Here is a 20,380-nt window from a genome sequence, read left to right on the forward strand (position 1 = left end):
TTACAGTTATGCACAGTTAGAAGCACAAAGTTGCATGTGACCTGAGCTAAATGTCAACAAAGTGCTGTTATAGTAAAAAAGTAAATATAGAAAAAAGTAAAGGCCAATGTAAAGTTTGAAGGTCAAGGTAATGGGCAGGCACCTCATTTGAGAAGTAATACTAAGACAGATTGCATTCGAGGCTGTAAAAATAGTTTAGAAAAAATAAAAAGTAAGGGCAATGATAAAAATAGAAGTTATGGCCAGTGTCAAAGTTTGTGTGGTTAATGTTACAGTTTTAGTGGAATTTCAAAGTCAAAAAGGGGGATGTAGAAAAGGTACATGAGTACATGAGGTATGTACCAAAATTATTTTAGGGTGTTACAGCACACAAAGATTTTGCACAAACTTTGTGCTGATGATCCACTTAACAGTATTTGTAACAGATGCAATATTTCAGTGTAAAATCAGTGCAGATGGCTGAAGCTGTTTTACTGTAAGCATAATTTCTGATTATCACAGATTTGTAGTCGAGGTCTGCTGCTCTGTGCATATTTCTGCTGTCACATAACCTGTAATAGTTCATTTCACTTTGTTTCTTTGTGCTCATCCCTGCAGGTCATCTTCTCTGTCAGGTTAAGTGTACATTGCAAGGTACATCCACTGTAATAAAAAAGGGACAGATTATTCATATGTTTCATAGGACATATTAAAATCACAGTAAAATTAAAAATGTTGTGCATGCATGACATAATTTCTAGGACAACTTTCAGCAGACCTGGGACGTGTTCACCGAAACCAGGCTGATTTTTTTCATCAAGTAAAATTACTGATAAGTTGTTTTCATCCATTTGAAATGAGCAGCTGTGCACGCCGTGATAGGTTAGAATACTGAAGTATTTTAAAATGAACTTTAGTCACCTCTGTTTCCTGAAGAGTCACAGCCCTGCCATCAGACAGCTGGCTGAAGATTTCTGTTCAGAAAGACACAAATTCTTATTACTTGAGAAGCAGGCAATAAAGTAATGATTTCTCTGTAATTATTGTAGGGTCTTTACCTTACAATATGAAGTGCCTTGAGGTGATTTTCCACTACATAAATAAAACAGAACCAGCTTGCAGTGGAATGTTTGTAGCCGAGTGTGAAGTGGGTGGCATGAGAATTAGCACCTCTAAGTCTGAGGCCATGTTCCTTCCCTGGAAAAGGGTGGAGTTCCCACTCTGGCTCAGGGACAAGTTGCTGCCCCAGGTGGTGAAGTTTAATTATCTCAGGGTCTTATTCACGAGTGACGACAGAAGGAAGTGAGAGACTGACAGATGGATCGGGACTACGTCTGCAGTGATGCGGATGCTGCATCGGTCTGTCGTAAAGAGGGAGCTGAGTGTGAAAGCGAAGCTGTCAATTTACTGGTCAAGCTACGTCCCTACCCTCACCTATGGTCATGAGCTTTGGGTAGTGATCAAAAGAATAAGATCGCGAATACAAGCGGCAGAAATGAGTTTCCTCTGAAGGGTGGCTGGCCACTCCCTTAGAGACAAACTGGAGAGATTATATCTCTCAGCTGGCCTGGGAACGCCTTGGATGAGCTGGCAGAGGTGACTGGGGAAAGGGAGGTCTGGGCTTCTCTGCTTAGGCTGCTGTCCCCACGACATGGGCCTGGATAAGCAGAAGAAGGATGGATGGATGGATGGATGGATGGGTGAAATTGAGTTGAATTGAATAAATAGGAAAAGAAAAGACGAAAGTTTGCTCTCATTTGCGTGACTTCATTTTTTGGTACATAAAGAAAACCTGATTTCACAGCTTGTTCTCACTGATTTTTTTTTTTTTTAACCTTTAATTTACCAGGTAAATTGTTTGAGAACCAGCTCTCATTTACAAACATGACCTAATTGTACAGAAAATGTAGAGAAAAGACTTCAATTAGTGAAGACTAACAGTTATTCTGAGGTTCAAGTTAGGTGTTAGACCACTGCAGATATTCAGATTGTTTCCAAAGCTGACAACTTTTCATTTATGCAGAACATAAATGATGTCTATTGTCATCATCTCCAAATGTACTTACGGTACATGCAGTCAAAGCGAAGGAGTAGACTGATGAAGCTCTCCAGAGTAATGTGCCCAGACGAGGTGCCGTAACGCAGAGCCATCAAATTCAGCATCTCATCGCTGACCTTCTTTCCTGACCAACAAACAGTTCATGAGATGAAGTCTTACAGTAGGTACAGTTTGTTATAGGAACACGGCGCGATTACACATGCTTTTTTTCCTAGAATATCACAGCAAGTGCTGATACAACCTTCAGAACATTTTAAGGCTGAGTATATGAATTTTGTCATTTCATTTCATATATATATATATCGCCAAATCACAACAGTCGCCTCAAAGTGACAGAGACAACCCAACAGTCAAAACAACCCCCTGTGAGCGCTTGCTCACAGGGGGTCAAAATTATTATTTTGGTCAGGTAGAGGCAGCGAAGACGAGCATATATGAATGAAAAGCTCGGTGTTTGGTCTCTACCAGCTTCCACTTCACTGTGTTTGTCTGCTTTTTAGTGGATACTGCAGCATTTTGTATGTGTTTTCTTTTTTTTTCACACAATGGAGGAGTGGTTCTGGCATGTCACACTTCAAATGCTTCAATTTTTAAGTCAAAAATCAAAGTTTCACTCCTTATTTTTCCCCTGACTGTCCACGCCTTTGTGCCACACAGTGTGAGAACCACGGCTACACAGTGGAACTAAAAACAGTTTAAGTCTGACAACTAAACACTGAGAAACAAATGTGATACAGTGCTCCATAACAGGAGAGAGTTGCATAGATGATGGTTATGGGAACATTACCAAATGCTAAACATAACATTGTTTTGCATAGAAAATGTGCTTAAAGACTCAATAATCACAGAATAGTTTTATGCTCATACAGTGTGGTTCTGTTATTTCACCAGTAGCCAAATATATGATGTCTACCTGAAGCTATGATGGCATTTCTCAGCTCACTTAGTGACAGTGTCCCAGTTTTTGAAACATCAGAGTGGGAGAAAATTTCCTGTGTAAAGAGCACACAATTAGTCATTTTACAATTAGGAGAGGTCTGCATGAGCTAGAACCCGTGGCATTTCCCCTCTCAGCAGCACAGGGACATTTTATTCTGTCCTGCCGTTGAGAGTCGGCAGGAGCAGCTCTCATAGCCTGTATGCTGTCACTGCAGTGTCCACAGTGCATGGGTGTGCGCACCAAAGATGCACGTAAGTACATGCATGCAGCTTCCAGTGGCTACTCTGCTGATGATGGACAAAGCAAAGCAATGGTGAGGGAGAGGTTAAAAATAGACTCAAAGATGCAACTTAATGCTGAAAAATAAGTAGATCAGTCAGACCAAAATATTTCAGTGAAGATGTGTGTGAAGTGTTGCTACTTTGGTTTGATGATTGAATATAAAGATACATTTGCACATTTAAGCTAATCTCTAATTATTGTTACTATTGGAGTCTTCTTGCTGATATTAACAACAAATGTGACGTTTTAAAGTGAACGAATGACATAATCTTATTAAATCATAAATAAATGTGGAATTATTGTACTTGCATGCATTAGAACAGCTGTAGTTGCAGACTGTGTGCTTATGCTTGTGTTTTGAGAGTAATCATGCTAAATAAATCAATCAATAACTCGCTGATGATGAATCTGATTGATGTTCTTCTCCCTGAAGAAGAATTGAAGGTGATTCTCTTGCAGCATGAACTGCTCTCATAGGGTTAACCAAAGGAGTTCTTGTGTGTGTGCTGCAGCCTGGATGCCAACAGGCAGAGGGGAAGCCAGCAAACCTGAAACTCGTGTCCTCTCATTGCCCAACCTACTCACCACATATGTTTCCCATGTCTCTCCCTTCCTTCAGTGAGTTCTTACATGCAAATGACCCGTTTCCCCTTCAGCCCAGTTACCTGTTAGGTAATCCAAAGCTTTTGCCTTGTAATGACATCTTTGACATCCATTATGTTTCTCTTACCTGGTATGTGACAGCCTTCTTCCACAGAAGAACAAACTCCTCACAGTTCAACTTTCCAGTAACAGATGTCTTTTTAATCCACTATTAAGATGTCAGAACCGTACATGTTTTCTCATGCCTCAGCCTGACCTTTAAATCTATTCATGTGCAGCATTATTCAGTAAAAGGGCAGGCAGGTTTTGGCATGTATAGTGTGTTTTAGGTAAGTGCTTTTACTCTAAAGGATTCCTCCTTTTACAAGTCAGCAGCTGAAAAAAACAGCCAGTACAAATTAACCAAAGTCAATACGACACAAAAGGATACGTCCATCAGAGCAACCATGCTGCGGCAGGCATCGGTGCTGAATCCTCCAGATTTCAACTCTCCTAAATAAAAAATAGGAAATAATACTAGGACACTTGGCACCACATCAAATATGTACAAGATTATTATATTTGACTGTCTTTCACTTTTACTGTCCAAACCTTTTAGTATTTTTTCATTTAGGAGCCTCTGCAGCTGCTCTGCGTCCACTTCTTCATACTGGAAATGAAATTAGTTGTTAGTTGGGTTTCTTATTATGTAACTTATAAAAAAGTAAATATGCTGAACTGCTGTTATACAGTAAGACACACCCTTTACCTTGTCAGAATATTGACGGAACAGTGTCCTTCTACTTTCGTCATTCTCACCATTTTCCCCTGCTATGCTCTGCAAAAGATTGCTGCTTTAAGCATGTTTTCAGCTCCAGATCAATGAATACATCATGAATATGTCTGACATACACCAGTCAGGCATGACATTATGACCACTGACAGGTGACGTGGATAACACTGATTATCTCTTAATCGTGGCACCTGTTAGTGGGTGGGATCTATCAGGGAGCAAGTGAATATTTTGTCCTCAAAGTTGATTTTAGAAGCAGGAAAAATGAGCAGCCATAAAGGATTTGAGTTTGACAAGGGACACACACTTTCTAACATTCACACACACTCAAACTCCAATGAACACATCGGGAGCAACTCGGGGTTCAGTATCTCGCCCAAGGATGCTTTGGCACGCAGACTGGAGCAGCCAGTATGGGTTTCTACTGGATAACTTAAAGTAATCCATCTTATTCACCTCTTTCACTTCCATGGGTTCAAGACCACCAGAGTTCTCACTGAGGACAGAGGAGAGATAAAAGAAATCAGTACAACTTTTTTCAGTAATGACACTGTAACGTCTACAGGCATGAAACAAAAGAGAGAAGTCTATTAACCGCAGGTCCTCACAGACTAACAGGATGAGTCACTGTACCAAAAACAAGCACACACATTTGTAGAATTCAACAATCATTTCCAACGGTCCAGCTTCTAGATTTATCTCACACACACACATATTACAGAGTGCATATTTTCAACATGTAAGTTGTAACAGTGTTTCAATCTGCCTGGTCAAAAATTATATCTTTGTTTCAGTTACTTTTTGTTACTTTTTAAAGTTCACTAACCACAGTAACATGTAAACTTTATTATTTAACTTAATTAATTATTGTGAGGCTATAAGGACTAAGTCTGAGAGTGGCTTACTGCACGTGGGTCTCAGCCTTGGACAGAATGGTGAGGATGAAGGAGGCGGTCTCATTAGGACTGTAGGTGGACGGCACAATCAGGTATTCACCAGGCTTCAGTGCCATAAACTCCATCACGTCACGGGCATCCACGTAGGTTTTACTCTGGGCGACAGGTTTGTTCATACTGAAGAAAGAGGCTGGGAATTTCCCCCTGTGTGCCACGTACTGTAATATCAATATTAAATAGATATTTAATTCCTGTCACTCTGTCTCAGTCCTGTTATTTGGAGATTGTGATGTGAAATGTGTACTGCTTTTTAGAATAGGATTAAAATACTTACGTTTTCAGGCACCTTGGAGGAAATTAGAGAAAAAAAAATATTTTAAGGACAATTAAAATAATTGGATCAAGAAAAATTTGACATTATAAAAGCAAAATGGAATTTAATGGATACATGAGACACAAAGCTCCCACTTTCAAATCAGCATTAAACTGATACATGATCTCAACCAAATCCTTGAGTCATCTGACTTCTGTGCATGCAGCACTGTGCCTCGAGTATACCGATCTAACCAGTGTGACAGAAACAACGAGGGCTCGAGTTTACCTCAAATACAGAGAAGCCAATGTGGAGGGTCTGGACCAGGTGTCTGTTCCTCTTGTCAGGCTTTTGCATGAGAGACACCAGCATGTTTTTTTCACCCTGTTTCTCCGAGCACTCGCTGGATAATTCATCAACCTTGACCCGATACTGTGGATTTGTCCAGAAGCTCCCTGAAAGGCAAAGAAGGAAATCATGTTAGAGGAGTTAAAAAAAAAACCTCATGTATTCTTGTATTAATGATAAAAATGTGAGCAGACAGGATGACAAGGCTGTTCTGTTGATACAGAATGACGAATACTCAGCATTCGTCCACTCTTTGTTATGGATTCTGGTGGTTTCTGCTGGGATGCCTTTTAATCAATACATTAATGAAACTGACAATTTAAAAAACCCGTTAAGAATCAATTAAATATAATGAAACTAGTTTAATGTGGACACCAAATATTTTGGAAACTGATAAAATGTAAGATTAGATAAAGAGAGAACAGAGAACTAGTTTAAGCACTTTGTGGTTGCAGCGAAAGCCCTGCTACAAGATAATTCACTGACTGCACATAAATATTACACTCTTTCTTCACAGTTTCAAAATGATTGGAATTGTATTTAATGACTCAGATTCACGAGTAAAAGTAGAGCTTCCTTGATCTTGGCACCTCTAAGGTGATTGCCCAGGTCATCTGATGGGACACAATCTAATATATAAACAGAGACAGATTGACAATAATCCGAGTCGGTCTGCACCTGTGAGAGCGCCTCTGTGCATCTCTGGTTGCCGTTTTGTTGTATTTTGTGAGGTTACTGAGCGCCTGCGTCATTCTGTAGTTAAATCCCCGTCCTGCAGCAACTCCGTCACTATTTGAGGAGGAATTTCTGTTTTAAACCTGTGAGGTTCAGACTGGACTCTGAATGCAAGCAGTTAATGTGAATTTCTGTGCAACAGATCACCAATGTTCACTGTATTATCACCAACAGATTGGGTGTAATTGCCAAGTTGACCGAATTCAGTCACAAACTGACAGCAGACTGATTCCATCTCATTGCCGTTTGACACCAAACTGACTGTGAGTGGGCTCAGACCCGGTCCCATCTTCAAAGGCAACGAGATCGCAAGGCCATGATTTTGATCGCGCTAGAGTCAACGACTTTTGTCCCTAGTATGACTATAACACAAAAAAATTGCTATTAGTTTAAAATTGCTAAAAAAGCATGGGGTGCTATGCAAAACTTTAAGTTCAAATATAGATTAATGTAAATGGTAGAGATGTAGTAAAGAGTGCATTTTTTAAATGAATTAATAAGGCTATTAATAAAGTTTTTAAACATTATTAGAGCTTCTGAGTATACCAGGGTTATTCATGCAGCCTCCAGCAGTGGTTCCTGCAACCCATCGGCCTTCATAGAAGGAGGTCCTCCAGTGACAAATGGAGTTCCCATCAAGGAAGTCGGGACACAAGCAGCAGATGTCAAGATCTGTGTAGAACTTACAGAAGTCCTGCAGGTGCATCCTGGAAAGCAGATATAGATTTAGGTGATAAAAAGTTCTGGTTTCCTGAATTGTGGAAGATATTAAACAAGTGAGTCCAGATGGCGGCGCGCACAGACACAGCGGCTCACGGCTCTTCCTTTCTCCATTCTCATTGTACATCCTGTATAATGACAATAAAGGCATTCTATTCTGTTCTATATTAAAATTTGTCAATGAAAGAATAAAAAGTATTTATTCTGCAAAACATATTCTAATTTAATTTTTAATTTAATCTATTCCATTCTGATCACAGTTTATTGTAACAAATATACAAAACCAGTCAAAGTTTGGACAAACTTTGACTGGTTTTGTATATAATCATAATGCAAATTACAATAAAAATGTAGACTTTTTCTTGGCTCTATCATATACTCAAATTCTCACCCAAGTACTTTCGAATTCTAAGTACTTGGGTTTGGTGTACATTTTTAAGCCTTAATTATTCATTTTTGTCGTTACTACTTATTATCTTGTGTTTGTCACATTTTGATTTTGCTCACCAAAACTCCCCGTCGTCACGCACCGACAGGCACATGTCTCGATCTTGAGGACTCACGGTTTGCCACAGAGGCGACCTTTGTGGATAATTTGTCAGAGAAGGAAGAAGAGGCGCAATATTATTCTAAACTCCTCAATATTAAGATCATCGTTTCAGCTAAAACTATTTATTTCCTCTCATGTGTGCAAGCTACATTTAAACTGTTTCACACAGAGGCAACAGAGAACACCAAACCTCATACAGTCTTCCACAATAACAAACCCGAGAATTAAAGAAATTCAGGGCTCATGAATCTCTGTCCAGGTATCATATTGAATGACCCAGCTGACAGTTACGTTACCTTGCTTATGTATGACCCATTTAATGTAAAAAAACATATGATATAAATATGATATGTGATGTTACCTGAACTTATTCAGATATTTCTGAAGTTTCTAATGTGCGTCCCCATTTAGTAAATTGCTATGTGAGCCATCAAGCTGAATCTATTGCAGTAACATTATGGGATCAAATGTTTTGGGCCTTTGCCCATGATGACAACCATATATGGCTTACCATATTTTCTACATTCAGTCCTGTGTAAGTTCACTATGCTCTTCACTAGTTGCAGTTACTTAAAGAAGTCAGGACGATGCTTTAGCTCTTCATCAAAACTCAAAACTGACAGAGAGTCTTATCATTAATTTCTTCTTGAGTAGATTACACATTAAAAACCAAAACTAAACACTGTTATTCTCTCATATTACACTGATTGGGTACTGATTACCACATGAGACACCGGCATGTACTGGTTTCATTCCCATGTATTACCATGCCCAAACCTGCCTTCTCTGTTTTTCTCTTCACTTACATAACCAGATTATAATTAAGAGATTATCAAAACCTACAGAAAAGCTTCTCATGGCTCTGATCCAAATATCCTCAATCCTTTCTTGCATGACTAACAAATAGATTTAGTAGTGTATACCCCTGTAGAAATTATTATAAGAAAACACACATGGCTTATTGATATTTGCCTGTGTGCAACAAGGGCTACATCTAAAACGTGTTTTTCCATCAGTGGAAAAGTATCTCAGTATTTTAGAGAGTGTGAGGCGCTCTCACTGATCACTCCAGTCTCCGTTCCACTCTCCTTGGCCCCACGGATTCCACAAACGCACCAGGTTCACAATCTGCTCTCGGCTCATCACCTGCCCATCAAACATTACAAGGAAAACAACCGCATACTTATTTTATCATGTCAGCAAAAGCAGGTTCAAGATTACTCCAAAACTTTGTAAATGGATTGAATCTGTTTCTGAAGGAGGCTTCAGCAGAAACATAAAAAAATTACTTCTAGCTTTTGCTAGTATAACTACATGTTGAAATATCTCTTAAATGAATACAAATTCTTACCTCTTTAACACCAGTTACAGTGTAGGCATGGCCTTGGACCAGTCCATTTGGTAGTACAGTGTTGGCAGATGTTGCCTACAAAACATTAAAACATGTAAACACTGCAAGGTGTTTTTCACAACAGAAAATCAGCACTTAATGAGTTGAGAAAATACCATATTGCTTTTCGTTCTGAACTGAATTGGCTAAATGGCTAATTTTAGGAGAAAACCAAACCATATAAGCCAACCTTGGCTTGTATGTGATCTTTCTCTGTACAGTTCGTGTGCAGAAGCCACTGATGTTAAAACAGTAGTCACTGTTTTCAGGTCCCTTTGCCTCCCTGGACATTATACAATTTTTCAAACGCTCAACAAAATTGCATTCCAGGATCCATGTGTGAGGCACTGAGTCTTTCTTGTAATCAATCCAAGTGGTGCACAGGTTGGTCAGTCTGATGTTATGGTCTCGAGTGACTGCTCTATCTACCAGTACCTGGTGTTTAGCTCTTCTGATGCCAATTACTTGATTGATTGATTGATTGATTGATTGATTGATTGATTGATTGATTGATTGATTGATTGATTGATTGATTGATAGATAGATAGATAGATAGATAGATAGATAGATAGATAGATAGATAGATAGATAGATAGATAGATAGATAGATAGATAGATAGATAGAGAGACAGATAGACAGACAGACAGACAGATAGATAGATAGACAGATAGACAGATCTGATCTTTCAGTCAGACAGACACCTCTTCCTCAAAACCTTCTGCTTTCAAAAGAAAGAATAAAAAGCCAATGTGTTACTTGTGTGGTGTCTATTCATGCTTACACCCTGCTGTGTACCACAACCCATCAGTGACTTGGACTGGCCGGCTCTGCACATCATTTCCCACAGGTTTGGAGGAGGGTTTGCCAGATTGATACATATGTGGACCCCACCAGTGAAGTCTACCAAGGCCTCGGCAGGAGTTCCAGCATTCATGTCTGTGTAGGAACCACACACCCTGAGAAAAGCCGGTGCTTTGTTACTTTTACTGACAAATAACTCTCACTTTGACAAAGTGCATCTTAAACTGAGAAATAATCCAGTGTTTTACAGACTTTGCGTAGGCTTTTTCCAACAAAGCAGGCCAGAATTCAGTTGGGTCTCTGGAGTGGACAAAAATTAGTCTACCATCGATTGTTGGCAGCTTGTCATCAATGACGACATCCACCCATCTTCCAAATCTCCAGAACTAAAAAGTTGAGGAAGAAGGGAAAGTGAAGAGGTTCATGCACCATTTAATACAACCTGCTTTTAGAGATTACCAGCAGCAATGATATGAAAACAAAACACCTTCCTTGGACACCCTGATGTCTTGCAGGATTTTAAGTCACAGTTTAACAGTTTAGGAAATACGGCCACTTCTCATCTTCCAAGTGTTACATGAGAAGATCAATTTCTGTGCTTAATTTTAATAGGACCTAGACCGGTACCATAGTCTGACTTAGTCCAAATCAACTACCAGCAGCTCACTTCTCACAGCTGTTGAATCCATTAAACTATCCTTTAATAATCCCTGCTGGAAGTCTGCATATTTACCATGAACTTATCAACTTACAGTGTGGATTTTCTCATTTCGCTCCCTGTCAGAAAGCTAATTGCTTAAACTAAACTGAAACTTTCACTGCTATAAATGATCTGGTGGTCTTGTGTTAAATGTGGGATTTACCCTGAAGTGGAACAGTCCACAGTAGTTCTCGTCAAAGTTTTGCTCAAGTGGAACAACCTGACCGAGGATGTGATTCTGGAATGTCAGCGCTCCAATAGAAGCGAGAAACCAACAGTTTCCTGTGAAAAAATATGATTTACGTTGTCAGAATGTTTTAGTGTGAAGACACTACAGTAAAAAAAAAGTGCTGATAATGGTTACATTGCACTTAAAGGCAAAAAATAACATATTTGGCAATACTTTTAATTTTTCTGCATCTTACCCCCATGGCACACTCACACTTCCCCTCAACTCATAGCTCTGTGCTTTACTTTTCTGTCTATGAAATTTTTCAACATGGAAAAAAAATACTAATTTTAAACAATTATAGTGAGTGAAGAAATTTACTTACCAACCAACCCTTGACCAAAGTCAAACCTGGAGACCCCGTCAACTACAAAAGATGGATTCGGAACGATTTTCTGAAATAATAAAATAAAACCTGAGGTTATGTATAAGCGGGGTTATATACATAACCTCAACATGTTTCCCTTTGTGAAATCTTTTCTTTTTCTTTTTGAATCCATTAATCTTCTGGTTAAAAGTTACTCACTCACAAATGCAGCAATCATAAAGGAACATAAACAATCACTTGGCAAATTAACAGGTTTTGTATAATTGTGCCTTTTTTTCCCTAGAAGAAATATTTAATGAAGCTAAATGTGTCTCCTGAATGCTCGATTGTAAAGCATTCAGGTGCACCACAAAACAAAGGTGGCTAACCCACAACCTGCCTAACCCTGAGTATAAATGAATCAACAGACTTCTGTGCTTTGGGAAGAACAATAACAATCTAGATTTGTTAGAGCATCACTTTCATGATTATATGTAATTATATCTTGGATTTTCAGCCAACACTCACCCCTGGTCTCAGCCACACCACTCGGGCAAGGTCAGAAGGCTTCAGTATCCCACTGCCGACTGAATTTCTGTCAGGGGGGAACATCTCATCGATGTACCTCACCTGTCGGATGAGACAGTACTGTTTCATCTGGTGGAAGTCTTGGTTTAGGAACCTCTCGGGGTTGGTGACAGTCCCATAGCCATCTTTCATGTGGCGTGCACTGATGATGTTCATGCACACACCTGGAGGAGGCATAGCTGCAGGGTTTGAAAACTGCTGAAAACAAACATTAAGAAGTTTGTAGATTAAGCTTCATTCTCAATACCCAAACTCCTTTTTTCTTGCTCCTCCAAAGAATATCACTGTGAAGGTGTACTCCTGAAATTAGATAAAGTATAAGTCAAAGTATAAATAAAGTTTTTCAAAATGTTAGAAATACGCCTTACCTTTCCTCAAATAGCTAGAAAGCACTGACAGTGTGTGGGAGGAAACTCTGCTGCTTTTATAAGACATGTAAATGCCTGAGGCTCCTTCTGTCAGCATGTGAATTGGATTCATGAAGCCCTGCCTGCGCTGTGTTTTTAACTGCTGCACCTGCCTGTTGTTTGCCAATGCAGAGAGAAGAAATTCAGACCTGTAGTTGATTTAAGGCTCAACTCTGCAAATATGTAGGTATCAAGTATTGAAGCATAAGCTGTCCAATAACGACTGATGGTTAAGCAAAACCTTGGTTCTCTGAGTAGCATTCATTTTGTGTCTCACTATGGGAACGCCTCCTGTGTGACCTCATCAGAAACTCAAATGTCATTACACCCTTACAGGCTGGCTCAGCAACACCCTTGTCAGGGAGGGGCTAGAACCTCCCTAAATAATAGGCTGACAGCATCAGATGTCATTCAAAAATCTCTTGTTGCTTCTCACAGAAGCCTGTTGATAACTGTGCTTCTCCCCTGCTGGGGTCATCCTGGGGGGAGATGCTAACTCAGAGTTCCTGTTGTCTGACAATGACAAGGAAGACTCCAACTCAATGGTTAGCATCAGCTGGGCTGCAAAGCCCCCAGCTAGAGGCAAGGTTAAAAAGCCTGCGCCGCCGTCTCTCCTTGATCTCGACATGCAGGACGTGCAAGTGCACAGCTGCTAGGCTTAGCATCCTGCAGTCCACATGCAAACCGAGGTTGGAAAATCTTGTGTTGATGGCAAGATGGGTAACAATGTGTTGCCTGTTTACTCAATAAAGATACTTTACTCCATAAGATAGTGGTGAGATGGAAAAGAAAACCATACAGCAAGAAGCACCAAATTGTGGGAAGTGAGGGGATGGACTCAGTCGGCCTCAGCCAGATACCACAAGTGGAGCCATTGGTAGCAAGCCATCTTCCCCCGAAGACTCCTCTGTCTTTGCTGGCCCCTTTCCTCCTCTCTAAGGCAAACCACTTCCAGTCCAGCTTTACAAATAATTGTCACAAGGCAGCGGCTCTGTCAGCGAGAGCTCTCAACACCTCTTCTATCCTAACAGCTTACCAAGCTGAGCTAGAAGAGGACATGACAGCTGAACCAGATACCACCGTGTGGTAAGAAATCTGTGTCATAACTGACCACATCCTCTGTCTCCACAAAGTGATGATACAGGCTGCAGGGGGAGCCATGGGTCTCATGGTTCTCCAGGAGTGGGCATGCCGGCTCGGGCACACCAACCTGACGGCTTAGAAAAAAGAGGAGCTCTTTACCACCCCTGTCGTTCCTCAAGGTCTCTTACCTTCGCTGTTACCTCCATGCAGAAGAGATGTGAGGACAAAAAGAGAGATGATGAGGCTTTGCAACTCTGCCTACCGGGTAGGGCCTAACCCACCACCCCAGCAGCGCCACGCCAGTCATATGCACAGGCAGTGTCTCACCCAGCTCCCACTTTCAGGATCCCCAAGGTGCCTAAGGCACAGGCAGCCCCACAGACTGCAGGGGCTCCCATGAATCCATGGGCTAGAAAGCAGTCTCCCGAGACCAGACCTCAAACGGCTCCTCCTCCTCTTCCTGCTGCCACGACCAGGAGGAAAAAGTAGTGGCAGGTTCTCCTCCAGGGGCACAGCAAGCCCAGTTTGTCCCCTTCATGGCCACTCAGCCCCCACCCAGTTCTGCTGCAGAGCAAGTTCAATGGGACTTGTTCCACACAGAGTGCAGTACTCAGGTTGGTGTTTGTGTCACCCTCCAGGGAGAAACAGACTCAGAATTTGCAACGTTGTTTCATAAGCACTTCTCTCATGCATTCTGTATCTAAAAAGTCCCAACACGCACATCCAGGCAGTTTGCCAAGTGTGCTGTCAGGTGTTGCACATATGAAAAAAATAAACATGCTGAAAACCAGATCAGTACTGTCTGCCATAACGCAGCCCATGGAGCTGCCGCATATCAACAGCTGTGACGATTCAGACTTTCTGGGCACCTCCATCACAGGTGAGGGAATTGACAAGATACTGATAGGGTTATGCACCCCAACCACAAGGGGGCACCAACATGCTATCTTTGGGGAAGTGGCCAGTGAGCCCTCCATCTCTCCACATAGAGAGCTGGGCCACATGCACTCAGTCAGTATGGGTGTCGAGGACAATAGTAAAGTGCTACAGGTATCAATTCAATGACGCTCCAACACAGTTCAAAGAAATGATTTATTCTCATGCCCTGGGCGAGTCTGCCAGTTTTCTCTCGGAGGAAATTTGCATCTTGAAAAACAAACGGGCTATAAGAGTTGTCCCTCCCGAGGAAACGCACGGCAGTTTCTATTCATGGTACTTCCTTGTCCTGAAGAAGGGAGGGAGGGGGATGAGAACCTTTCTGGGCCTCCATGCCCTTAACCCAAACTTAAGAAAATACAAGTGCTGACACATGCTGACACATGCCTCGATGCTAAGGTTTGTAAGAGCAGGCAACTGGTTCACATCACTCGACCTGAGGGATGCTTATTTTCACATACTCATATATCTCCCTACACTTAAAGTATTTAAGATTTGCTTTCCAGGGGATAACATGTGATTTTGAGGTTTTGCCATTTGGCCTGTCACTGAGCCCAAGGGTGTTTGTGAAATGCACCAAGGCAGCAGTGGCCCCACTCAGGGAAAAGGGCATTCGGGTAGCCACATACATCGACGACTGGATGGTTGCAGCCCCCACCTACCAGGAGGTGGCTCATAACACAGATGCTCTTATACACCATCTGGAGAATTTGGGTTTGCAGATAAATGTGGAAAAGAGCATGTTGATACCAACTCATTGTGTCACATATACAGGGCTCAGTCTAGACTCCCTACAGACCAGCGTTCTGTCCTCAGAATAATGACCATAGAGTCATCCCGAGCGCTGTTTCGCAGAGGCAGCACAGTTACCCTCAAACAGTGTCAGAGGCTGCTGGGTCTGATGGATTGCGCTGTAGTGGCGATACCACTGGGGTGCCTACATATTTTCATCCCTGGGTGTACTTACAGGGACTAGCCCCCCACCCCCACATGACAACGGCCATCGTTGTGGTCTCTGCAGACTGTTCACTTGGAAGAAACCAGACTTCCTGTCTGAAGGCATTACCATGGGGATGATTTCAGCCAGGAAGGTGATCTACACAGATGCCTATCTTGTAGGCTGGGGTGCCACTCACAAGGGAAGAGCAGTGAATGGGAGATGGGGCCCTCACATGCGCACTATCCACTTAAACTGTCTGGATCTGCTGGCAGTTCATCTGTCACTGAAACGTTTCCTCCCTTGGCTGAGAGGTCATCATGTTTTAGTGAGGTCAAACTCTACAGTTGTGGTCTGCATCAACAGACTATGGGGTCTGAGGTTCACCAGATTACACACTGGCACACAGACTGATAGTATGGAGCAGCATTCACCTGCTGTCGCTGAGAGCGACTCGTGTACTGGGAATTTTGGTGAAGCAGATCTGGCTGCAGTTCGATCAGGTAACCGTGGACATTTATGCGTCGGGGGAAATGCTCAGCGCCTCGTATTTTTCTCCCTGCATGATCAGAGAGCGCCACTGGAGTGGATGCACTGGCCCACAAGTGACCAAGGACCCTCCTTTATGCTTTTCCCCCCAGTGGCTCTCAACTCGCCTGCTCTGGCCAGAGTTGGGGAGATGGCTCCCTTGTAGTGTTATTGACACTATTCAGTGTGTTAGAGCATCATTGACTAGGACATGACTAAGCATGTGTTTGAAAACTGGTGCTTAGTATCACAGCCCATCCATTTCAGTACTCTGTGGCAGTGATTCTGTCGTTTCTTCAGGCCCTGATTGAAAAGGGTAAAGTTCTCCACCATCAACTGTATCTAGCGGCAATTTCAGCCAGTTTAAAGTTGAGCTTCTGATGAGGTCACACAGGAGGCGTTCCCGTAGTGAGACGCTCCCTCATGCTACTCAGAGAAGCGGGGTTATATACATAACCTTAAGTTTTGAGTTTTTGTGAGTTTGTGGTTCCTATTTTTTTTAGCATGATTCAAAAATAAATATATTTTCCACACAGCTTGAATGTTGTATAAAGCGCTTCGTGTGCTCAGGTAGAAAAATGCTATATAAGAACCAGTCTGCATGAAAGGCACAATCATATCTCTTCAAAACTGTCTGAAACAAAATACTTTGTTTTTTTGAAAGTCAAAATGCAGAAAGCAAATGTAGTCTGTTGTGTATCTTTCTTTGTGTTTTTAAGGTGTAGCTTAAGAGTGGAGGACAACTAGGTGCACTCACAAAACTCATAAAACAAAACATTGGAGATTATAGTTATCCTTTGGTGCACTGCTGTACAGATTTTGCTCATGTTGTAAAACAAGATCTAATGACCTGTAAAAGCCACTCTATTTGTATCCAAATATTATTGCATGACAATGGACAATGGACCAAACCTAGATGTATTTCCCAAATGCAGCCATCTCACATTAAAATAAATTACACCGTCTAATTATTGCAGGGATTCAATAATTTGAGTTAGTGAATACTTTTTATTCTATAGTACAACAATTTAATTGTGATATGAATTAAATTGTGAATGGATAAATTGATTGACAGATAACACACAGACCAAAAAACAAGTTTGTATCACTTGCCTTTATGCTTTTCCAATAATTTGATATTAACTCTTTTGGTTAAATTTGGTCAATAAAGGATGTGGGACTTCCTGGTTAAACAAAGGTTAATGTTACCAAGATAGAAATTTCATTAGTATCACTGATTACAGAGAATTTGGCTTAACGTTCCAGAGAAATGCCTGTTCAATTGTTACATTTTACCTATTGATTGAACATTGCTTGGCAACACCATGAGACAATAGTGTTTTATGATGATTGCACAATGAAGTATAAAGTTTTTGTGATGTGGCAGGTGTGCTATGGCAGTTGGCACACACTTTACAGTAGCTTGGGATACCACCAAGTCATCTTCTCAAGCTGTAAATTTGCTATTTAGGGCATGACACTTTGCTTCAAATCTCAACATTGCCAATGGATGTATTAATGCCACACATGTTAAAACTGACACCTTACTCACCATATGACTCTTAAAAACAGCTTTGTGAGTGTTTTTTTTCTTTTTTGTTCTGTGTTTTGTTAAAGTTAAACAGGTTAACAGGGAGCCAATGAAGAGAAGCCAATATGGGAGAAATCTGCTCTCTCTTTCTAGTCCCTGTCAGTACTCTAGCTGCAGCATTTTGGATTAGCTGAAGGCTTTTCAGGGAGCTTTTAGGACAGCCTGATAATAATGAATTACAATAGTCCAGCCTAGAAGTAATAAATGCATGAATTAGCTTGTCAGCATCACTCTGAGAAAGGATGTTTCTAATTTTAGAAATATTGCGCAAATGCAAAAAAGCGATCCTGCATATTTGTTTAATATGTGCATTGAAGGACATATCTTGGTCAAAAATGACTCCAAGGTTTCTCACAGTGTTACTGGAGGCCAAAGTAATGCCATCCAGAGTAAGTATCTGGTTTGACACCATGTTTCTAAGATTTGTGGGGCCGAGTACAAGAATTTCAGTTTTATCTGAATTTAGAAGCAGGAAATTAGAGGTCATCCAGGCCTTAATGTCTTTAAGACATTCCTGCAGTTTAACTAATTGATGTGTGTCATCTGGCTTCATTGATAGGTAAAGCTGAGTATCATCTGCATAACAATGAAAATTGATGCAATGCTTTCTAATAATACTGCCTAAGGGAAGCATGTATAATGTAAATAGAATTGGTCCTAGCACAGAACCCTGTGGAACTCCATAATTAACCTTAGTGTGTGAAGAAGACTCCCCATTTACATGAACAAATTGGAGTCTATTAGATAAATATGATTCAAACCACTGCAGTGCAGTTCCTTTAATACCTATAGCAAGCTCTAATCTCTGTAATAAAATGTTATGGTCAACGGTATCAAAGCTGCACTGAGGTCCAACAGGACAAGAACAGAGATGAGTCCACTGTCAGAGGCTCTAAGAAGATCATTTGTAACCTTCACTAATGCTGTTTCTGTACTGTGATGAATTCTGAAACCTGACTGAAACTCTTCAAATAAACCGTTCCTCTGCAGATGATCAGTTAGCTGTTTTACAACTACTCTTTCAAGGATTTTAGAGAGAAAAGGAAGGTTGGAGATTGGCCTATAATTAGCTAAGACAGCTGGGTCAGTGAACTAGTTCTTATATAGCGCTTTTCTACTCTGTCTGACCACTCAAAGCGCTTATACAACACGTTTTACATTTACCCATTAACACCCATTCATACAAGCACTTCCATGATTAACTAAGCTATGTGCTTTTATTATCTAACATTCACAAACATTCACACTCCAACGCTTGCATCGGAGAGAAACATAGGGTTCAGTATCTTGCCCAAGGATACACTGGCATGCAGCCCAGCGCAGCCAGGAATCGAACCGCCGACCTTCCGATTGGTAGGTGACCTGCTCTACCAATTATCAATTTGTTGGTGGCTGACACAAAAATAATATATAATAGTAATAATAATATTTTTTAAGGAAATAACACACATTTTCAGCACTTGATTCAGTTTATCTCTCTGTGCTGATTGTCAAGTCAAAGATTCAACTGCTAGCTTCATCTTAAAATACTGTCAAATGTTGATTTTTTTTTTAATGTCAACACTTATTGTCAACATAAGATATCAGAGGTTCACAGAAAGATAGAAAAACAGACATCAGTGAGAACTGTAAACAGTGGCAGCTAACAGACTCAGTCAACTCTTAGTTTAACAGGAAGCACAGCCATACTGCAAGCGGTGGGTGCTTTTAATGTCACTGCTTTGTGCCTGACTAATCATTAACAGCAACTGTCATACTCTAAACATGAATGTGGATACTATAAATTCATAAATAAATGAGACAAGGACAGACCATAAACATGAACTAATGCACAGTCAGTCCAGTGAAAGAGAAACTGTCTCTATGTGTTCTCTCTGCTGGTCATATAGTAGCTTCCAGGAAGTAGAGCCAAAACAATTACTGTGAGCTTAAGGTGACGATGGGCGTGGCTTGTTCAAAGGTGATTTTCCTATCTGGCTTAGAAAGATAAGGACAGCACACACAGCCTCTGGTGTATATAAGTGCAGTTGAAGTTTCTCCATTCCCACCTGCTGGTTTACTCAGCTTCCACTACGCCTTTTATCTGCACAGGTTTTCTATTTTGAGCTAGCGAGGTAAGATCTTTGAATATTCTAAACCATCCAGCATTTGCATTCATATCATTATGTAATGGGTGCAGGTAGTCCATGATAGCATACTGCAGACTATAGGCTACTTACATTTATGTTACTCCTGGAGGAGTTGACTTTAGAAGGAAAACTTTATATCTGAGAATATAATACTTTCAAGAACATCAAAAATAGTAACAAAAATAGTCTGAGCATGAATGACTGCCTGGCTCTTTGTGTTAATCCTGTGATGTACAGGGCATTTTTCACAGTGCTCATGTTGGTTATGACAGGCCCCAGGATAAATGTTGGATGGATGGACTACAATAGTTTTAATGGAGTTGGATTATTTTTTGTACATTTTTCTCATCTAGATGGGTGACACTTAAAATAATAGGTAAAAATTCTATGCAGGTTCTTCCATTTAGGGCATAAATTGCTTACTTTATAAAATATATTTTATATGTTCTTAACAGTTGATAGCATTTAATCCAGTTTTCCTCAGTTATTATTTTTATGATAATGCCTTGTTATCTATAGTGTTTTATAATAACTAAAAATAACAATTTGCAGTCAC

At 40.7% G+C, this 20,380-nt stretch overlaps 1 protein-coding gene across 5 annotated transcripts; it reads right to left on the reverse strand.

Moving 5' to 3' along the window:
* Window positions 1-6: 6 nt before the first annotated feature.
* On the reverse strand, window positions 7-12,697 carry LOC115772536 (calpain-1 catalytic subunit-like). Of its 5 annotated transcripts, XM_030718836.1 has the most exons (22): window positions 12,582-12,697; window positions 12,154-12,411; window positions 11,644-11,713; window positions 11,253-11,371; window positions 10,642-10,775; window positions 10,370-10,544; window positions 9,549-9,623; window positions 9,258-9,343; window positions 8,155-8,229; window positions 7,474-7,634; window positions 6,133-6,299; window positions 5,866-5,877; window positions 5,541-5,749; window positions 5,092-5,131; window positions 4,612-4,680; window positions 4,455-4,512; window positions 4,294-4,355; window positions 3,991-4,059; window positions 2,952-3,030; window positions 2,046-2,162; window positions 901-953; window positions 7-642 (listed from the first exon to the last, which is right to left on the reverse strand). In XM_030718836.1, exons 2-22 carry the CDS (start codon window positions 12,388-12,390, stop codon window positions 616-618), a joined length of 2,094 nt encoding a protein of 697 aa, XP_030574696.1. In that variant the 5' UTR covers window positions 12,391-12,411; window positions 12,582-12,697; the 3' UTR covers window positions 7-615. The 5 variants fall into 5 exon arrangements, 4 of the variants coding, with proteins under 4 accessions (XP_030574696.1, XP_030574693.1, XP_030574694.1 ...); XR_004019043.1 differs by lacking the exon at window positions 7-642 and having other exon boundaries at window positions 2,046-2,157; XM_030718833.1 differs by lacking the exons at window positions 7-642; window positions 901-953 and adding an exon at window positions 1,444-1,636.
* Between the last annotated feature and the right edge of the window lie 7,683 nt (window positions 12,698-20,380).

This window comes from Archocentrus centrarchus, chromosome 22, assembly GCF_007364275.1.
Source record: "Archocentrus centrarchus isolate MPI-CPG fArcCen1 chromosome 22, fArcCen1, whole genome shotgun sequence".
In the NCBI taxonomy this organism is placed as follows: Eukaryota; Metazoa; Chordata; class Actinopteri; order Cichliformes; family Cichlidae; genus Archocentrus; species Archocentrus centrarchus.